Source organism: Aspergillus brasiliensis (assembly GCF_001889945.1).
Source record: "Aspergillus brasiliensis CBS 101740 unplaced genomic scaffold ASPBRscaffold_15, whole genome shotgun sequence".
Lineage (NCBI taxonomy): Eukaryota > Fungi > Ascomycota > Eurotiomycetes > Eurotiales > Aspergillaceae > Aspergillus > Aspergillus brasiliensis.
In genome coordinates, this window is record NW_027137456.1 from 192,287 (window position 1) to 210,315 (window position 18,029).

The following is an 18,029-nucleotide window of genomic DNA, read 5'->3' on the forward strand; positions in this document are numbered from 1 at the left end:
TGAAGGCTATTCAGACATGTAATGAGTCTACTGCGAGATAAAAACTCGCCCTTGCATATAAAGTGTCCGGACAGGACCAGTTTACTTCTAAGCGGGCACATACTTGCCAAGTTTAAGAAAAGCATATTTAAAGATGATTATTATAATTGATTGTTGGAACTGAGAAACATACTTACTGTAGTTGTAAGCGTCTGTGTCATGGCTAAGAACTGCCGGCATAACACGATTATACCCTTACTGCTTGCGTCATATGGCCCAACTCCCATGGATAGCAAGCAAGGCGCTGAAAATGCTGCATAGATGGACCATACATGTCCTGGATTGAGCCACTCGCGGAAAAATACGCATATCAAAAGGAACAAGCATGTTGGAAGGAAGAACGTGGACGAAGAACGGAGGAATATCAGCTTGCAGGCAAGTGGTCAGCCAGTTGCAACACTCGCTTAAATTCCTATACTGTTGTAATGCCCACCCTTTCTTTCACCGTGTATTTAGTTGCGTTTGGCTGCGGCGACGAGCATTCTTGCCGCAGCGCGCGTTGTTTCTGCCATTGACGGCGTTCAGGGCTATATTCGCGCTTTAAATGGTGCAACACCTGCATAGCTATCATCTGCGTAGCGGGCTCGATAGTATTCCAGAAGATGAATGAGACTGAAATGAATCGAATAGAATGAACAGCACGCAGGTCGGAGCCGGTAAAGTTACAATCGTAGCATACGCACTTCTATGAAGGATGCCAAGGAGGAAGGAATGATGCTAGAACATGATTTCGAAATTTTAAGAGTGAATTTTGATAAGGCATATAACAAACAACATAGTACATAAGCGAGGGAAGTATATATGACATAAGGAAAAGTGATAAGTCAGTGAAGCGGAACAGGGGCTGCTTATGCAGTTTCCTCCTGGTCCAGCTTGTAAATCTCTCCTCACAACGAAGACAGGTCCAGCCTGTCAATATCAACGAAAGAACGAACTCGGAGTTCAAAATCCATCAACGAATTTCCCCACGAATCCTTCAAACATAGCTTTCACATCACAGGCCCGCTCATCAGTGAGCACATCAGACCAATAGCCCAGCTCCGCATCCACCTCTGTAATGCCATCTCCACGGCTGTGAATCTGCACTCCAATCGACACATCCCACGCAGTGGGATCCCTTGCCGAACACAGCTCAACGGAGAGTTCAGTGCGCTCTGTGGCCTTTTGGCCCACTCGCGAGTCCATGTATTGTAAACTCATGAGGGAATTCCACGATGGCTTCTGCCACGCGTCTTCCATCTGGGCTAGTCCGTACTGATGCTCCAGCGACTCAAGGAAGTCGTCGCGGGCTTGTCTCAACACGTCACCAATCGCCTTGTCCGGCTTATCTCTCAGATCGATCCGACACAAGAGCATGTTGATCAGCGGTCCGACTATCTCGCCCGCCCCGGCCACCGGCGCATCCCTGTTGGCTGTCATGAAAGCGAACAGCGGCATAGCTGATCCTGTGAGCTGTTGTACGACCATTCCCCAGGCGGTCTGGAGGAAGGCCGCCATGGTAACACCTTGTTTCACGCAGAAGGCCGGAAGTTGGCTGGTGGTCTTGGTATCGAGGTTGATGGTCATCGTCTTGTGGACTCGGGGTTGCGATGGCACAAGGGAGGAGGCATCGGTATGGGGAATCAGCGACACGTCCGCGCTCCGCTCGAACTCTTGCCAATATTCCAAGTCCTTGGCCTGCGTCTCGCCTTGGCTCATACCCCGCAGCCAGACAGCGTAGCTGGCAAAGGACGGGGCTGAGGTCGCGGGGAGCTTGCCTTCGTACGCCAGCATCAGGTCACGGAGGATCAAAGCGACAGAAACGCCGTCGGTGAGGGTATGGTCTGTTTCGGTCTTGAAGGCGACCTTTCTGGCACCGTCCTTTGTGGTTGTACTGAACAGAGTCAGCTGATGGTGCGGCTTTCTGTTGGAGAGGCTGTAGTCGACGGATCGGTAAGCATCCATGCGAGTAGTCAACTCCTCCTCACTGTCGCATTCGATCAGGGGAACCTCCGGGTGCCAGTTTCGAATCACTACTTGGTCGTAAGAGCCAGGCGAAGACATGCTGGGCAGGAAGATAGTTCGCAGTGCGGGGTGGCGTTGCACAACCTGTTGCCATGCCTCGCGGATTCTATCCACATCGACGACACCATTGAGTGCACCCACTTGGTAGGTGAAGTCCATCTCGTAGAGACGGCGGTTGGGGTGCTTTTCGCGCGCGGCGAGCATGTGCCGCTGCACTGGTGCGCAGGGATAGATCCCCTCAATGTCGTCGAGGCTGATGGATTGCTGCTGAGGCTGCTGCTGAGGCAGCTGAGGTTGATGCTGAGGTTGATGCTGCACCGCGGTAGGTTTGGGAGTAGGCAAATTGAGAGGCAGACTCTTCACACCACTGAGTACATCAATGGCAAGAGAAAGCGTAGATTTTGTCTTGGCTGCCCACTCAACAACTCTGTCTTGGTGTTTCATGTGCTTGTTATAGGCCATGGTGACGTGTGCTTTACCGCCAACCACAAGGGCCACGATGTCGAAGAGGGACCACCGGGGAAGCTTTTCATCTTGGACCAACTGGTCGAAAGTTGCGCCGTCAGGTAGTTCGGCGTGTGAGAGAAGGGCGTTTTCGTTTCCAACTTCGGAGGATCGACCGAGGTAGTTGAACATGATCTCCATGTCGAAATGCGAACTAAACTCTCTGCGCCCTTTGTCCGAGAGATACCTGGAGCTGAAATAGGACATGCCGTTCGCTGGTAGCCGGCGGCGCAGATCCTTCACAGTCTGCACAGTCGTGATAATATCGGACTCGAGATCAGATACGTGCAGTGGGCTCATAGTCGTAAACCAGCCCACTGTGCCGGAAGGATCTACCTGGTTGTTCCAGGACTCGCGACCATGGCCCTCGGAGAAGACTGGTGGTGCAGCCCGGTCAGGAAAGACAGCTGCAAACGAGTGGAGAAGAGCAGCCAGAATGATGTCGACAGGGGCAGCATTGGATGGGCCTTTGCTGGCACCCAGTAAGCGGGTGGTTGTCGCCTCGTCCAGCCAGAAGTCTGTGACAATGGCATCCCTGTATCTGTTAGACTTGTTGCCTCCCATTCCCCAGTAGTCAAAGTTAGCTGCAGGCATGCTCGTGTTTGCGAACGGGAGTAAGTCTGCTGGCTCGAGAGACTGCGCCATTTCCTTTTGAGAGCGCAACCAGCTCTGGAAAGAGAGCGGAGCTGGGCCAGCGAAGCCGCCAGTGGCGATGACCAGCTCGAGATCGCCCAGAAGAACGTGCCACGAAACCACATCCACCACCAAGTGATGAGCATGAATGAACATCAGCTGCTTCTTCTCTGAACCGAGGTTGAATACGCGGGCAGCGAAGACTGGGCCCTTCTCAATATCAAACACACCACCCATGTTCTTCAGTATCCTGGATACCTGATAACCATCCTCCACATCTTCAACGCTAAAATGGAATGAATTTGCTGAATCTTCAGCGAGGTACTGATACCATTGACCGGCATCATTTCGAGAGTATCTGGCTCGGAGCATCGAGTGCCGCCGAACCAGTTGCACCAGGGCCTGTCGCAATGTTTGAGGCGCCACGGGGCTGTTGATCTGCAGAAGGATGCTCTGGTCGAAATGACCAATGTTGGCGTCCGCGGCAGATCCCACCAGATCGAAGTACATCTGCTGGATTGGCGACAGCCCAAATGACCCGGCCTGAACCTTCTTCACGGCCGGTTTAGTATATTCTGCTTTCGCTGCAAGTTCAACGAGGCTCTTGCTCCTGATAATGTCCAGCATGGAGACTGTGACCCCCTCCGCGCGCGACTTGCTACGCAACTGCATGGCAGCGACGGAGTCACCACCAAGGGCCAGGAAGGATGAGTTCAGGTTGAGTGTGTCCGCGTTCAGGCCGAGGATCGTGCTGATGAGGTTGCACAAGATGTGCTCAACGGGGGTGGATGGGTGGCGGACCTCCTCTTCTTTGTTCTCACTGTCTCCATCGCGAAGGAGTGTCGCGTATGTCTCCTGATCCATCTCTTCTAGCCATGCATCCACAGATTTCCGATCAACCTTGGAATTGGCGCTCAGAGGAACGGCCTCGACACCAATCCAAATAGTGGGCACCATGTAGCTGGGCAGGTTCTCTTGGAGCAACCTACGTACGGGGGCTAGCTCCTGTCCAGTCTTAATACCATGGAAGGCTTCATCGAGCACGATGATCTGGTTTGCGACGGGGGAGCTGGTCAACGAGACATCATGGAGACTCAACATCGCCACCAGCTTGTCTTTGAGCGGTCCGTGGCGAGGAATGCGCGCGACGGCCTGGCGCACTTTTTCGTGTGCCAACATGCCGTGTTCCACCTCGTCCAGCTCCATTCTTTGACCGTGGAGCTTCACTTGATTGTCTTTGCGACCGGCGAATAACATGTAGCCGTTGGCATCGTAGCGCGCCAGATCACCAGTCTTGTACATCCGGCGAGGGGCGGCGCTCTTGTCCAGCTTCTTAGCCCAGGCTGGATCCTCGATGTACGCAGCTGCTGTCTTTTCCTCGTCCTTGAGATAGCCACGAGAGACGAGCGGGCCCTCCACAACGATCTCACCAACGCACCCAAGAGGGACTAGTTTGTTGTGATCAGCTATATCGCACAGCCACATATAACTTCCCATTGGGTTTCCAAGGGATTGTGCGCTGGTTTCCTTGGTTGTCGGGGGTGTTGCCGATGCATAGATGGTGGTCTCGGCTGGTCCCCAAATCATGACGAGGTCGAGTTCATCAGACCAAGTTTGGACGTTGTCTTGAGTAGGTGCCTCGCCACCGAGCACAAGAGTGCGCAAGGTTGGAACGAGTTCTGGACGGAGAAGCTTGGCCACCGATGGGGTGACGGACATGAAGTTGGCCTTGTATTTGGTGATAGCGGCAGGGAGCTCGTTCAACCTCTCCCACTCGGAGGGCGTGCAGATCGTGGCTCCGCGTTGGAGTGAGATGAAGATGTCACCGAGACCGATATCAAAAGTGTAAGCCGAAAACTGGAACACCCTGGTGCCGGGGTTGACCTTGAATTGTCCACCATGTGCCTGTGCGCTCATGCGCAGATTGCCGTGCTCGACAACGATTCCCTTGGGCCGACCCGTACTGCCCGAGGTGAAGCAAATATAGACTGCGTTTGACGTCTTGACCTTGGGGAGTTGCACATAGTCAACATCGGGCAATCGATCCAGGTACTCTTTGTCAATTGGGATGGTTGTGACAGTAGCTTCATCAAAGATGCCAGCGTGCTGTGGCGATACCAAGACAAACTCGGCTCCGATGGTCTTCAAGATTTCCATTCTGCGGTTTGCCGGGTGAGTAGGGCCGAGGTGCACCACGACGCCTCCGGCTTTGATGATAGCCAATGTGGACACGATAGCCCACATAGACTTGTCAAAGCATAGTGGCACCATGACTTCGAGTCCAACGCCCTTAAGAATAAGAGTCTTAGCTAGCTTGGTCGCGTAGTGGTCTAGCTGGGCGTAAGTCATGTCGCCATCCCAGCCTGAAAGGGCGAGGTTTCGGGGGTGAAGACGACTCTGTTCCGCAATGGCCTCGTGAACTGCCTTATCATCAATGGGAGCCACAGGCCATCTAGCGTTCCAGGCCTCGATTTGGTTCAAGTCACTGGGACCGAAAATGTCGAGATCACGAACCTTGCCGCCGTCAACCCCGTCAGACGTCAGGCGATAAAGCTGGTCGACGACGTGTTCGAACTGCTTGCAGATCCAGTTCATCTGGTGGGTAGGGATGACAGTCGGGTCATGTCGTGCCAAAACGTTGACTGTCTCCCCGTTCTCCGCCAGATGGCATTCGAACACAATGGGATAGGACCAGAATCCATCGAGCAGCTCAGGCATTTCCACCTCCGTGATGAAGCCACTCTGGGTGGAATCCTCTCCAAACTCGAACAAGGTGGTGAAATCGAGCGCGGGTTGGACCTCTTTGCCCAGCTGTCGAAGCGTCTGCACACCCGCATGCTGATGCGGGATCATGCTGACGGATTGCTCTTGAACCCGTTCGAGGAAGCTGACGATGTTCTCGTCGTCATTGATCTGGATCCGGACTGGTACGGTCGTAACAGTTGGTCCGACAACTTCTACGATTCCAGGGACCGCGCAGTCACGACCTGACTGTGCTTGACCAAAGGTGATATCGTTTGATCCGGCATGTCTGGAGCTGACAATAGCCCATGCCGCACGCAGCAGCGTTGACTTGAGGATCCCGGTCGGTTGATGCTCCGGCGCTGGCAGACGAATAGTGTGAGAGACGTTGGCACTGTTCTTGGCCTCGTATGTCTTGGAAGGCAACTTGGGGAAATGTGCGGGAGTACCGCTGAGTTGATCTCTCCAGAAGGCGTCAGACTCGGATTGATCGACCTGAGAGAGATGGCGAATGAAGACATTGTATCCTGGTCCCACCGAGTACTGCTCACCCATGTAGAACTTCTCCACAGCCCCAAGCAGCACCGTGGCACTCCAGCCATCATAGAGAGCATGATGGAGAGCCAAGACAAACTTGCGTGCCTCGACATCGATCCCAAAGGAGCAGAGCCGACCTCCGTACTCAATCACGGGCAGGGCAAAGGAAGTCTCATCGGTGATCGTCTGCCATGTCAACTTCTCCTTGACCACAATCTGCAGAGACTCGGACGCACGACCGAGGATAATGCGCGTGCGCAGGATCGGGAAGACGTCAGCTGCCTTTTGCCATGCTGCTTTGAAGCGGTTGATGTCAAGGTCGGCTGGCAAGTCGAAGATTCTGGTCGAGATGTAGGAGCCCTGTTTCCGAGTGGAGACCGCCATAAGGCCTTCTTGCAGCGGTGAGCAGAGGTAAATGTCTTCGACATCGCTCGCCTCGACATTGCATTGGCGAGCGGCGTCCTCAATAGCGTCGTCAACGGTCTCGGGCTGGAGCAGCGAGAAAGGGGCGATGATTGCGTCTTGGCTTCGCATGTCACTCTCACTGCTCTCCCAGAGCTCGGCCATTTGATACAGTCGCGGCATACGGAACAAGTCACTAACTGCTAGTGCCTTGCCAGCGCGACGAGCCGCGGCCGCCAGGCGCATGGCCTGAATTGAATCACCTCCTCTGTGGAAGAAATTGTCGTTGGCAGAGATCGACTCCTCAGGGAAGATCCCAAGGACTTCTGACCACAAGGCTCGGAGCTGCATCTCCGCTTCGCTTGTGCATGCACGACCGCCGTCAGCGTTCGCTGAATCGGCTTCATCGTCCAGACCGTACTGTTGTCTTTGCTCAGACGACAAAGATGCCCCAAGTGCCTGGAGCGCTTTGCGGTTCTTCTTTCCGGTCTGTGTCACGGGCATAGATCGGAGAGGAATGAAGAAAGAAGGAACCATATGGGGAGGAATGGTCTCCAAAAGATGGCGCTTGAGGGCGACGAGCTGGTCTCTGACGATGTCCAGGTTTTCAACGTCGCTATCTCCGTCAACTGGCTCAGCGGCCGTGGTCAGTCTCAGGAAGGCCGCCAGGGCGACGCGGTCTTTGTTGCTATCCAGGAAGATCTTTTCCACCACGACAGCATCCGCGTCAATACCATGGGCCACGATGTTTTGTTCGACCTCGCTTAGCTCAATGCGCTGCCCACGGACCTTGACTTGACTATCCTTGCGGCCGACGTAGAGAATGGTGCCATCTGCATCATATTTAACCAAGTCACCAGTCTTGTAGATGCGCATTGTCTGGATGCCCAGAGCGCGTGCAAATTCTGGGTTTTCGATGTAGGCAGCAGCGGTCTGTTCGGGATTGGCCTTGTATCCCCGTGTGACAATGGGACCTTCGACGCAGAGTTCACCCACACAACCGATCGCCACTAGACGATTGTGGTCATTTGCGTCGGTGATCCATGTCCGGCAACCGAGTCCGCGGCCGATGTTGTTCGGAGATGTGGTCCCTGGCTGCAGATGCGAGACACTAGTCCAGATACTGCACTCCGAAGGTCCGTATGACTGTTCATGAGTTAGCACTGCAGTTCATAAAGGGCCACAGGAAGAAAAAGGAGATAAAACGCACATTAAGTAGTGTCACTCGAGATGCCCAGCGATCACACAAGCCCTGGCTGATCGCCTCACCGCCCAACGCGAGATGCTTCAAGCCAGGCATTTGCTCCGGATCGAGAGTCTCTGCAGTCGTCGGAACGTGGAAGGACCAGTTCACTCTATACTTGTTAACTGCGCCAGCGAGGTCGCTAAGTCGCTCAGTCTCCGACGGCACACACACACAGCCACCGCGCATCAAGGTGGTGAAGACCTCCGAATTGGACACGTCAAAGACATGGGAGGCAAACTGCAGAGTGCGAGTATCCGGACCCATTTCCACATGTGGTCCTTCATAGTGCTGCATGGAGCACAAACCGCGGTGTTCGATGATGGCGCCCTTGGGCTTACCGGTACTGCCGGATGTGAAGACGATCAGTGCTGCATTGGAGGGTTGCACTGCGGAAGTGACGCGGTCGGTTGTTGTTTGCTTCGGCAGAGATTCCACACTGGCATCATCGATTGGCAGAACCTTTGGCGCCATGCCAGTGAACTTATCAGCATGCTGGGGTGAGCAAAGGACCAGGGGTGCTTGGACGTCCTGGAGGATGTCCTGCATGCGAGCGGCCGGGTATGCCGGACTCAGGGCCGTGTAGCAACCACCAGCTTTGAGGACGGACAACATCGAGACGACATTCCATTTCGACTTGTCAAAGCAAAGAGCGACAGTGACTTCTGGGCCGACGCCGAGGCGCTGGAGATGGGCTGCGAGGCGCTCAGTCACCGCATCCAGTTCCATGAACGTGTAACTTCCGTCCCATGCGCAGACAGCCTCAGCGTCTGGACGCTCCTTTGTTCGCTCTGCGACCAGCTGATGCACACATTGTTGCACAGTTTCAGCCAGATCGCCATTCCATTCCATAATCTCACCGACGTCCTCGGGGCTAAGCACCTGGATATCGCGAATGCACGTCTCCGGTTGACTGATGAGCTGCTGCACCACATGGTTATACTGGCTCAGCAGTCTCTCCATATCCCGGTCCGCGATCAAGGTGTGATCATAACGAGCCTCCACATCGATGGTTCCGTCACTGTGGTCGTAGTTGCGAATGACCAACGCATCGGTGTAGAAGCCCTCTGGAAGGTCGGCGGATACGATTTCCATGCCGTCGAGGGCTTCGCTGACGTCCGCAATGCTGGGCTCGACCGCAAAGCGATGTCCCATGTTGTCGATAGCGAGACGCGCCTGCTCGTTGAGACGACGAATGTTCTGCAGACCGGTGTGTTCAAATGGCATCATCGTTGTACCCTGTTCGTGCAGGCTCTCCAGGTACTGTGCTACCGTTGTCTCGCTGTCCAATGGGACTGCCATGCGGAAGGGAGTGGTTGTCATCGTAGGACCGTTCATGGTGGATATACCTGCAACCGGGGCGTTCCGGCCAGAAAGTGTCACGCCGAACAGGACGTCCGAGCTGCCAATGTGTCGAGCCACGACAAGACCCCATGCGGCGCGAAGATAGTTGGTCACTGAGATCTTGCTGCCAGCTGGGCGATTCAGCTGGAATTGTAAGCGACATGCGCGGTGAGGAACGACCTGATGGCCTTGTGGCCGGGGTGGGAACTGAGGAGGTGCCTCGCCGTTAGCAGGGAACTGGGTTTGCCAGTACTCCCTAGCAGAGCTGTCGCGATCTTGGTCCTGCAAGAAGCGGATAAATCCTTTGAACGACACAGGCTTGGGCACCACGGAGCCCTCGTGCGACATGGCGTGGGCGATCTGTTCGAAGGTGATGTCCATGCTGAAGCCGTCGCAGAGCGCATGATGTCCTGACCATACGATGTAGCGTTCTCCGTTCTCCTCTTCAACCTGGGCCAGGCGGATGAGCGAGCTTCCGTAGGTCACCGGAGCGTTCAGATCCTCCTCAAGATACGCAGCCAAGTTATCGTGCTTGACCCAGTCAACCGGAACATTCAGCACCGCCTGGAGTAGGCCGGCGCCACTGACGCTCACAAAACGGGTTCGCAAAATAGGTTCGGCAGCGACAACGGTCTCAAGGGCACGGCGGAATCTGGAGACCTCGTAATTCTGGTCTTTAAGGCGCAGGATGCGCTGATCCTTGTATGCACCGGTCTTGCGCATCGAAAGAGCGATCAGACCTTCCTGCAGCGGAGTGCAAGGGTACAGATCGACGATGGCCTCGGGGCGGACACCACACTGTGCCGCTGCTTCGCCGCGGATCTTCTGCAGTGTTGAGTTGGATGAGATCGGGAGGAGATCAAAGGCTTCCTCATCTGTTGCCTGTTCTTCCTCCTCGTCGGCCGTTCGCACAATCTTAGCCATGTCTGACAAGACGGGATGTGCGAAGATGTCGGCGAAAGTCAAGGACATGCCTGCCACTCGTGCAGCGCCTGCAAGTCGCATAGCCACGACGGAGTCGCCTCCCAGTTGGAAGAAGTCATCAGAGGCGCCCACCTTCTCCAGGGGCAAGTTCAAGACTTTACTCCAGGCGGCCTGCAGCTTCAGCTCGCGTGGTGTCGTCGGCGCCTTCTTCGTCACATCACCCTGCAGCATGTAGCGCGCAACATCGGACTCTGATAGAGCCGCGATGGTCTCCCGCAGGACGTTTCGAGCCAACTTGCCGTTCGCCGTTCGCGGAATCTGCGTGATTGGGACGAACATGGCAGGGACCATGTACTGAGGCAGGCTTGTTTTGAGGGCGCGCTGCAGGTCGGAGAACAGGCGTGCGAGCGTCTCGGTCATGGGAGTGGACAAGGTGTCTGGCAACTTCGAGGGGGTAGACTCGTCGAGGAATTGAACGAATGCGATCAGAGTTCGGTCTTGGGTTTGGGCATTGGGAAGGATGATCGCATCGACAGACACGAGGGTCGACTGGCCGAGCTGCGCGAGCTGGGCCTGAACTTCGTATTTGATGTGGTCGAGCTCAACGCGCTGGCCGTGAATCTTGATCTGAGTATCGCGGCGTCCGATGATGGTTAGACTGCCATCGAGATTGAAGCGACACAAATCTCCTGTTCGGTAGAATCGCCGGACACGGTCTGGAGTCATACTCTTCGCCCATCTGGGGTCCTCCACAAATGCTGCTGCCGTCTGCGCGGCATTGTTCAGGTAGTGACGCGCGAGCAGCGGACCCTCGAGCAGGAGCTCACCCACGGCACCCAGAGGCATCAGTTTGTGGTAATCACTGGGATCGACGATCCAGGCCCAAGATCCAAAGGCCTGGCCGATGTTGGCTGGGCTTCCATTGACGCTCAGGCGGGTGGGCGTGCAAGTGACGGCGACAGATGACTCGGCCGGGCCATAACTGTTGTAGAGCTCGACTGCTGGCGCCCAGATCTCAACGTTCTCCCTGGTAAGGGGCTCGCCAGCACTGAAGAGCCAGCGGAGCTGAGGAACCTGCTCTGGGCGCATCAGACTGATGACCGTGCTGGTCAAGTGAGCGTGGTTAGCGCGCAGACGATTCAATGCGCCAGGAATATCGTTGACACGGTCCTCATCCGAGGGCACGCAGACACAACCACCGCGCTGTAGGGTGGTGAAGATATCTTGGTTCGATGTATCGAAGGTGTAGCTGGCGAACTGGAAGACGCGGGCTTCTGGGCCAATGCGCACCGCCGGTCCCATGAGATCGGCCAAGGTCGCCATCGAGGCATGTTCCACGACGACGGCCTTGGGCCGACCTGTGGTACCAGACGTGAAAACGACGCAGGCCGCATTGTTGGGCTGGATGGAAGCACATGCCGGGCCTGACTTCGAAGGGAGCTCAGCAACAAATTCGGGAGTGATCGCCACGATGCTCAGGTTCTCGCACCCCTCGAACAAGTGCTGATTCTGCGGTGCCACGCACACCACCTTGGCCCCGGCTTCCTGGACTAACCCCTCCAGTCGCTTTCTTGGGTGAGTCGGGTCCAGGCCTACAAAGGCACCGCCTGCTTTCAGGATGGCAAGACACGTCACGATGGTCCATCCTGACTTGGGGAAACAGTGTGGCACGACGGCTTCAGGACCTACGCCTAGGGTACGTAGGTAATGGGCGAGGCGGTTAGACACCTCATCGAGCTGTCCGTAGGTCCACTCGCCATCCCAGGCACAGACAGCCGGGGCGTCAGGCTGCACGCGGGCGAGTTCCTCGAATTTCGTGAAGATCAAGCGGTTTGCCCGGGGCAGGGGGTGGGTGTTGAAGGACAACAGTTGCTCCTCATGGGCAGCGCCCACAAGGTCCACCTCGCTGATCAGCGTATCCGGTCGTCTTATGATAGCGTGAACTGCACTTCCGAGTGCACTGGCAATGGTTTTAGCCTGGGTGGCCGTCAAGTGATCGGTCCAGTGACGAAGGGAAGCACGCGCCGTGTTGGAGCCATTCAGCTGCACGTCCAGGACGATGGCGTACTCGTCGGGCTCGTGGTCCCCAATGTTCTTGAAGATGAGTGACGACTCGGCAGGGCTGTCTACATCGCGGTTGACTGTGACGATGGTGTTGAAGAGTGGGCTTCCTCCGGTCTTCAGTGCATGCTGGATGTTGGAGAGACCGACGTGCTGGTGCGGCAGAGCGTCGACGTAGTCATCGGCAACAAGCTGCACGGCATCCAACAATGTACTGCCCTTCTCCTTCTTCTCTTGGGTTGCGAAAGAGAGCCGGCTCACCAACATGGTGAGGAAAGCACCCACTCCTTCTTCGATGCCCGGAATGGGAGCGTCGCGTCCGGCCGAGAGGTAACCGAAGCAGACTTCCTCTGGCGACTCGGCATAGACCCGGAGTACCAGGGCCCAGGCAGCTTGGAAGACGCTGGCAGGGGTGACGGAAGCCTTCCGGCAGAAGTCGAAAAGCGCCTCATTCGAGACCCTCTCCTCTTCCAGGGGAACCGACACCACGTTCAGCTGTCTCTCATCTTGAGATCCTTGGTTCTCTGTCTCCAGACTGGCTAGCCTAGGAATCATGGTCGCACTTTGACCCTTGAGGTATTCTGCCCAGAAGTCAACGGATGATGCCAGAGGGGTCTGGCGGATGTGAGAGATGTAGTCGCGAAAGGGCAATGCTGGTTCCCATTCTGCGGCGTGGCCGTCATATGCCTGTAGGAGGTCACGGATGATCACCGCAGCTGAGACACCATCCACGATGGCGTGGTTGATCTCCAGCTTGATGACGACGTGGTTGGCGCCAGCAATGCGGCAGATGGACAAGCGATGGGCCGGTTCGGGGCCTTTGATTGAGATCGGGTCTTGGTTGGCAAGCACCAAGGCGAAGTCATCGGCTGGGCTATCGCAGTCCACGATTGAGACACTGGGCTGGGTGCGCGTCAGCACGACCTGGTTGAATTGAGCGTCGCCGTTGGTGCTTTCAACAAAGATGGTCCGGAGAGACGTGTGTCGCTGCACGACCTCGGCCCACGACTGTGCAAGTCGCTCAATAGAGACCGACTTGGTGGGATCGCGTGGCCTCAATTCCGCGATATGGTAAACGTCATATGTGTCCCCATTTGCCCGGTGCTGGCTGAGCAAGAGGTCCTGCTGCATGGGTGAGCACGGATAAATGTCTTCGATCAACGAAGACTCAGGCCGGGAAATGACGCCGATCTGGGGCAGTTTTTCGTTGATGAGCTCGTCCAGACCGTTGTAGCTGATTCCACGCAGCAATGGGAAGTCGGATAGTGTGTATTCAGCTGGAGCATTGATCATCTTGACGGCGAGGGAAGCCAGTGTTTGCTTCGCGGTCGCGATCCACGCCCTGACATGGTTCGCTTCCACGACTTTCTTGTTGAAAGAGAAGCCGAGCTGAATTCTCCCGTCGATGACTTTCGCCACGATGGAGATGTTGCTGATAGAAGGACCAACCCCAGCTGAACGGAGAAAGATGGGTCGTGGCTCGATTTGCACCAGGCTGTCAGGGCTGTCGATCACGTTGGACAGGTCCTGGTAGCGAAACGAGATTTCCGTGCTCTGAATACCAGTGTTTGACTCCGTTCTCAGCTGTCGGGCGTCCTTGACTCCCTTCAACATCTGCACATCCTCAATGTCATTGCTCAGATCATCTGTGTTGAGATTCAATACACGCAGAGTCTCGAATTGACCCACGGTTTGCGAGAGATCAATGCCAAAATCTTCAGACGCGCGTCCGCGCTTGTCCTCCCACAGAGCAAGGGTAGGTAGGGTCTCCCGGTCGCCAAAGGTTTGGCCAAATGACAGCATCAGACTTGCCATCATGAAGTCGACGGCGTGAGTCCGCAATGGCCGATGCACTGTCTCGCTCAGGAGCAAGGTAGCGGTCACTTGGTCGATCTCCCATGCCTGGTAGTCGATGTCAACCTCCGATGCTGTCAGAATGCGAGGCGCGACTGCATATTCGGCTCCCGATGACTCTCTCTCAATATCAACCCAGTTCTGGAACGAGACTGGCTCCTGAACTTCTTCACCGAGAAGGGGCCCATCTGCGAGACTCAGACAGGTCTGCAGCTGCCGGATGATGATTCTCCAGGAGACAGCATCGACCACGGCACTGTGGGCTCTCAGGAGCAGCAGTTGCTTTTCATTTCCTGTAATCAAATGAGCGGAGAAGACGGGTCCAGAGAGTGACACGGCGTCGGCGGTGCTTGCAATGGTAGCGATATCTTCAGGACGTTCGATGCGGTGATGCTGGAAGCGGTAAGAACCCTCAATCTCGGAGGCCACCGTTTGTCTGAGAGACACTGTGCCAGCCTCTTCGATCTCACCAAAGCGCGCACGCAACATGGAGTGGCGAGTGACAATCGCTTCCAAGGCAGCCTTGACACGGGCGGCCGAAACAGTAGCATCCAGGTTCAGAAGAATGCTCTGCGTAAGGTGGTTTGCCGCCTTTCCATCGCCCAGGCATAACTGCTGGGCCTGCGACAGTGGGAAGGATGCATCCAAAGCGTCCGGCTTTGGCTTCAAGCCAGAAGACTTCTCCAGACGAGCAGCCAGGTCTTTGATGCCCTTGCTCTTCATCATGTCGGTGATTGCGACACTCAAGCCGACACGCTTGCACTGTGCAATGACACGCATGGCAGCAAGACTGTCGCCACCAAGCGCAATGAAAGACTTGTCCAGCGGTAGGTTTTGAGCGGGAGTGTTCAGGGCATGAGCGAAGATGTCGCGAAGAGTTCGCTCAATCTCGGACAGATCTGCGTCACCCTTCTCCGAGGAACCGTTCTCTGAACTGTCGTCACCGAGGAAACCGAGGAGGCGATTGTACAGGCCCTCGTCCATGTCCAGCAGCCAGTTGAAGACTCGCTTGCGATCGAGCTTGGCGGACACCAACAGCGGCCATGCCTCGATCACGATCCATACGGCAGGGACCATATATTCGGGCACACAGTCGCGCAGGTGGTTCCGGACTGCATCCGCCTGGTCCTTGACATCTGGTCTCTCATCTTCAAAGATCACGTCAATGGGCGCATCGGAGCGGCCAGGCTTGGAGTCGTGTGCGAAATCTCTGAGACAGACAACGGTGACGATCTTCTCCTGGCACCGCCCCGTCTTGGGAAGGAAGGCCGCAGCGTGTTTGACGTAGGGATGGCGAGCAATGTTGTGCTCAATCTCCCCCAATTCCACGCGTAATCCACGGAGTTTAACTTGGGTGTCTTTGCGACCCAAGATCTGGATGGTGCCGTCGAGGTTGAATCGGGCCAAGTCACCGGTCTTGTAGAAGCGCGTGTATGCACTTGCACTCGACGCAGTCTCGTAGTTCAACGCCCAGCCTTCCGTCCAAGCTGGGTTCTCAATGAAAGAGGCGGCTGTCTTTTCCGCATCGTTCAAGTATCCCCGTGCGAGCAGAGGGCCGGAGATCAACAGCTCGCCGACGGCGCCGAGGGGAACAAGCCGGTCGTGGTTCTCGGCGTCCACAATCCAGCAAATACCACCAACGCCGCGGCCGATATTGGATGGATCGCTGGTGGGTTTCAAGTGAGGATCGCCGGCCGCGGCGACGGAACACTCGGAGGGACCGTATCCGTTGATGAGCTGCAGGTGTGGTGCCCATGTCTCGATGTCGATTTTGGTGAGTGGCTCACCTCCGAGGGCGAGGGTCTTGAGCTTGGGGACCATCTCGGGGCGCAGCAGCTTGACCAGCGACGGCGTCAAGAAGGCCCATGTGATGGCGAATTTGTCGAAGATGGGATGGAGACCTTGTGCCATGCTCGCCATGTCTGGGGTGCATACACATGCGCCCGAGATCAGCGAGGTCATGATCTCCAACATGCTCACATCGAAACTGTACGAGGCGAGCTGCAAGACGCGACTACCGCGGGAGAGGTTCGATTTCGCGGCGTGTTCCAGGGCACCCGAGATGAATGCCTTGTGGGGGATGAGACAGCCTTTAGGCTTGCCTGTGCTTCCTGAAGTAAAGATTAGGTAGAGGAGATTGTTAGGAGACACGCCAGACTCGAGGATGTGATCCTCGACCGGCAGGGATGCGACGAATTGTTCGTCGACGACGATGGTCCGCACGCCCATTTCCTTTTCCCACGTTTCGGCCTGGTTCTTCGAGCTCAGCACCCACTTACCTTCGATTTGGTCCATGATATCTTGCCTTCGGCTGACAGGGTTAGCGGGGTCAATAAACACAATCGCACCACCTGCTTTGATGACTCCCAACAGGGCGGCGATGGCCCAGCGGCTCTTCTCAAAGCACAGGGGTACAATGGACTCCGGTCGGATACCCTCTTCTTGGGCGAGCCATACGGCGATGCGATCCGAAATAGCATCCAGCTCGCCATACGTGAAGCGGCCGTCCCAGGCGTCCACGGCGAGCATGTCCGGCTCCTCCAGCGCGCGCTGGCGGAAGAGGAAATGGACGCATGATTCGACCGTCTCCGGCAGCTGGACGCTATTCCAGGTCCACAGCTTCGCCTTGTCGTAGTCACTAACGAGATCGACGGCGTTGAGGCGGTCGTAATGTCGGTCGGGGTGTTTAATTAGGTTGAGAATATGCGCAAACGCAGCCGCAAGGTGATCGGCTCGTTCCTGGTCGATGGCAGATGGCGCAAAGCGCACCACGAATTCAAGTTTGTCGAAGGGCAGGGGGATCGCCACGAGCTCTATGAGTGCGCCCGTCGCATCCAAGTGGTTGGGGGAGAATTTGAGGTAGGTCTTGTTGGAGGTGAGTGTCGTGACGGATTGGAGGAATGGCGAGGTCGCGGCCTCGTTTCGGGAGGGAGCCAAAGGAAGCTGATCGGAGGCCAGCTCCTTGGTCGATTGCTGGATTTGCTGGATGAAGTCGGAAATTGTGGTTGCGGTGTCGAGCTGTGTGCTGCAGAGTTGGTAGGTGGATTCGAGATGGTCGGTCTCTCCCGACGTGGTGGCAGTGATGAAGCGAGTGTTCTCGAGCCCCGTATACTGCCAGATCAAGATGCTCCAGGCAGCATTGATCAGAGCAGCAATGTCCACATCGGGATTCTCACGATGGGAAACACCGAGGTTCTCGACCTGGATTGTAGAAGTGGCTTGAGCGAACATAGTGGCAGAAATTAGAGGTCTAGCGTTAGGGTATTACGCGGTGAGTCGATGAACGAAAGGATTCAGGCAGCAACGCTTTGGCAGCAGCAATCAAGGGAAAGATGTGTGGAAAATTCTAAAGTTAGGATCCTCTTGAAGCTACTCCGCCTCTGCATTATATTGTAGCCTAGGGCTTCTATACTCGACGACACCAGAGGCTGCTCATTCTGCGAATTACGGGGCTTGGTAGTAAGGCTTATGATTATGGTTGAATAAGGTTAGTCTGGGGCCCCAAACGTGAATGCCACGAGGCTGTGTTTTACTATTTGTTAGGAATCTCGATGCCTATTTTAGACTGGCGAAGCCTATTTCCCTTTGTTCCACTGTTTATCCACTGTTTAGACGCCCAAGCGTGGCTGTGGCAGCATCCCTGTCGCAGGATTGCTTACTATACAGTTTCAGACTATATAGTAAGCAATCTCCGCCCCAACTCGAGATCAGCATCTCACACACTTCTCGGGGGCCTCTGTCC

General features: G+C 55.7%; 1 protein-coding gene across 1 annotated transcript; it reads right to left on the reverse strand.

The window, feature by feature from the left end:
- Positions 1 to 981: 981 nt before the first annotated feature.
- Positions 982 to 17,518, reverse strand: ASPBRDRAFT_135017 (uncharacterized protein; the record flags this gene model as incomplete). The annotated part of the gene is made up of 2 exons (XM_067618668.1): positions 982 to 8,007; positions 8,072 to 17,518. The coding sequence occupies 2 exons, from the start codon at positions 17,516 to 17,518 to the stop codon at positions 982 to 984; spliced, it is 16,473 nt and encodes a 5,490-aa protein (XP_067474837.1).
- Between the last annotated feature and the right edge of the window lie 511 nt (positions 17,519 to 18,029).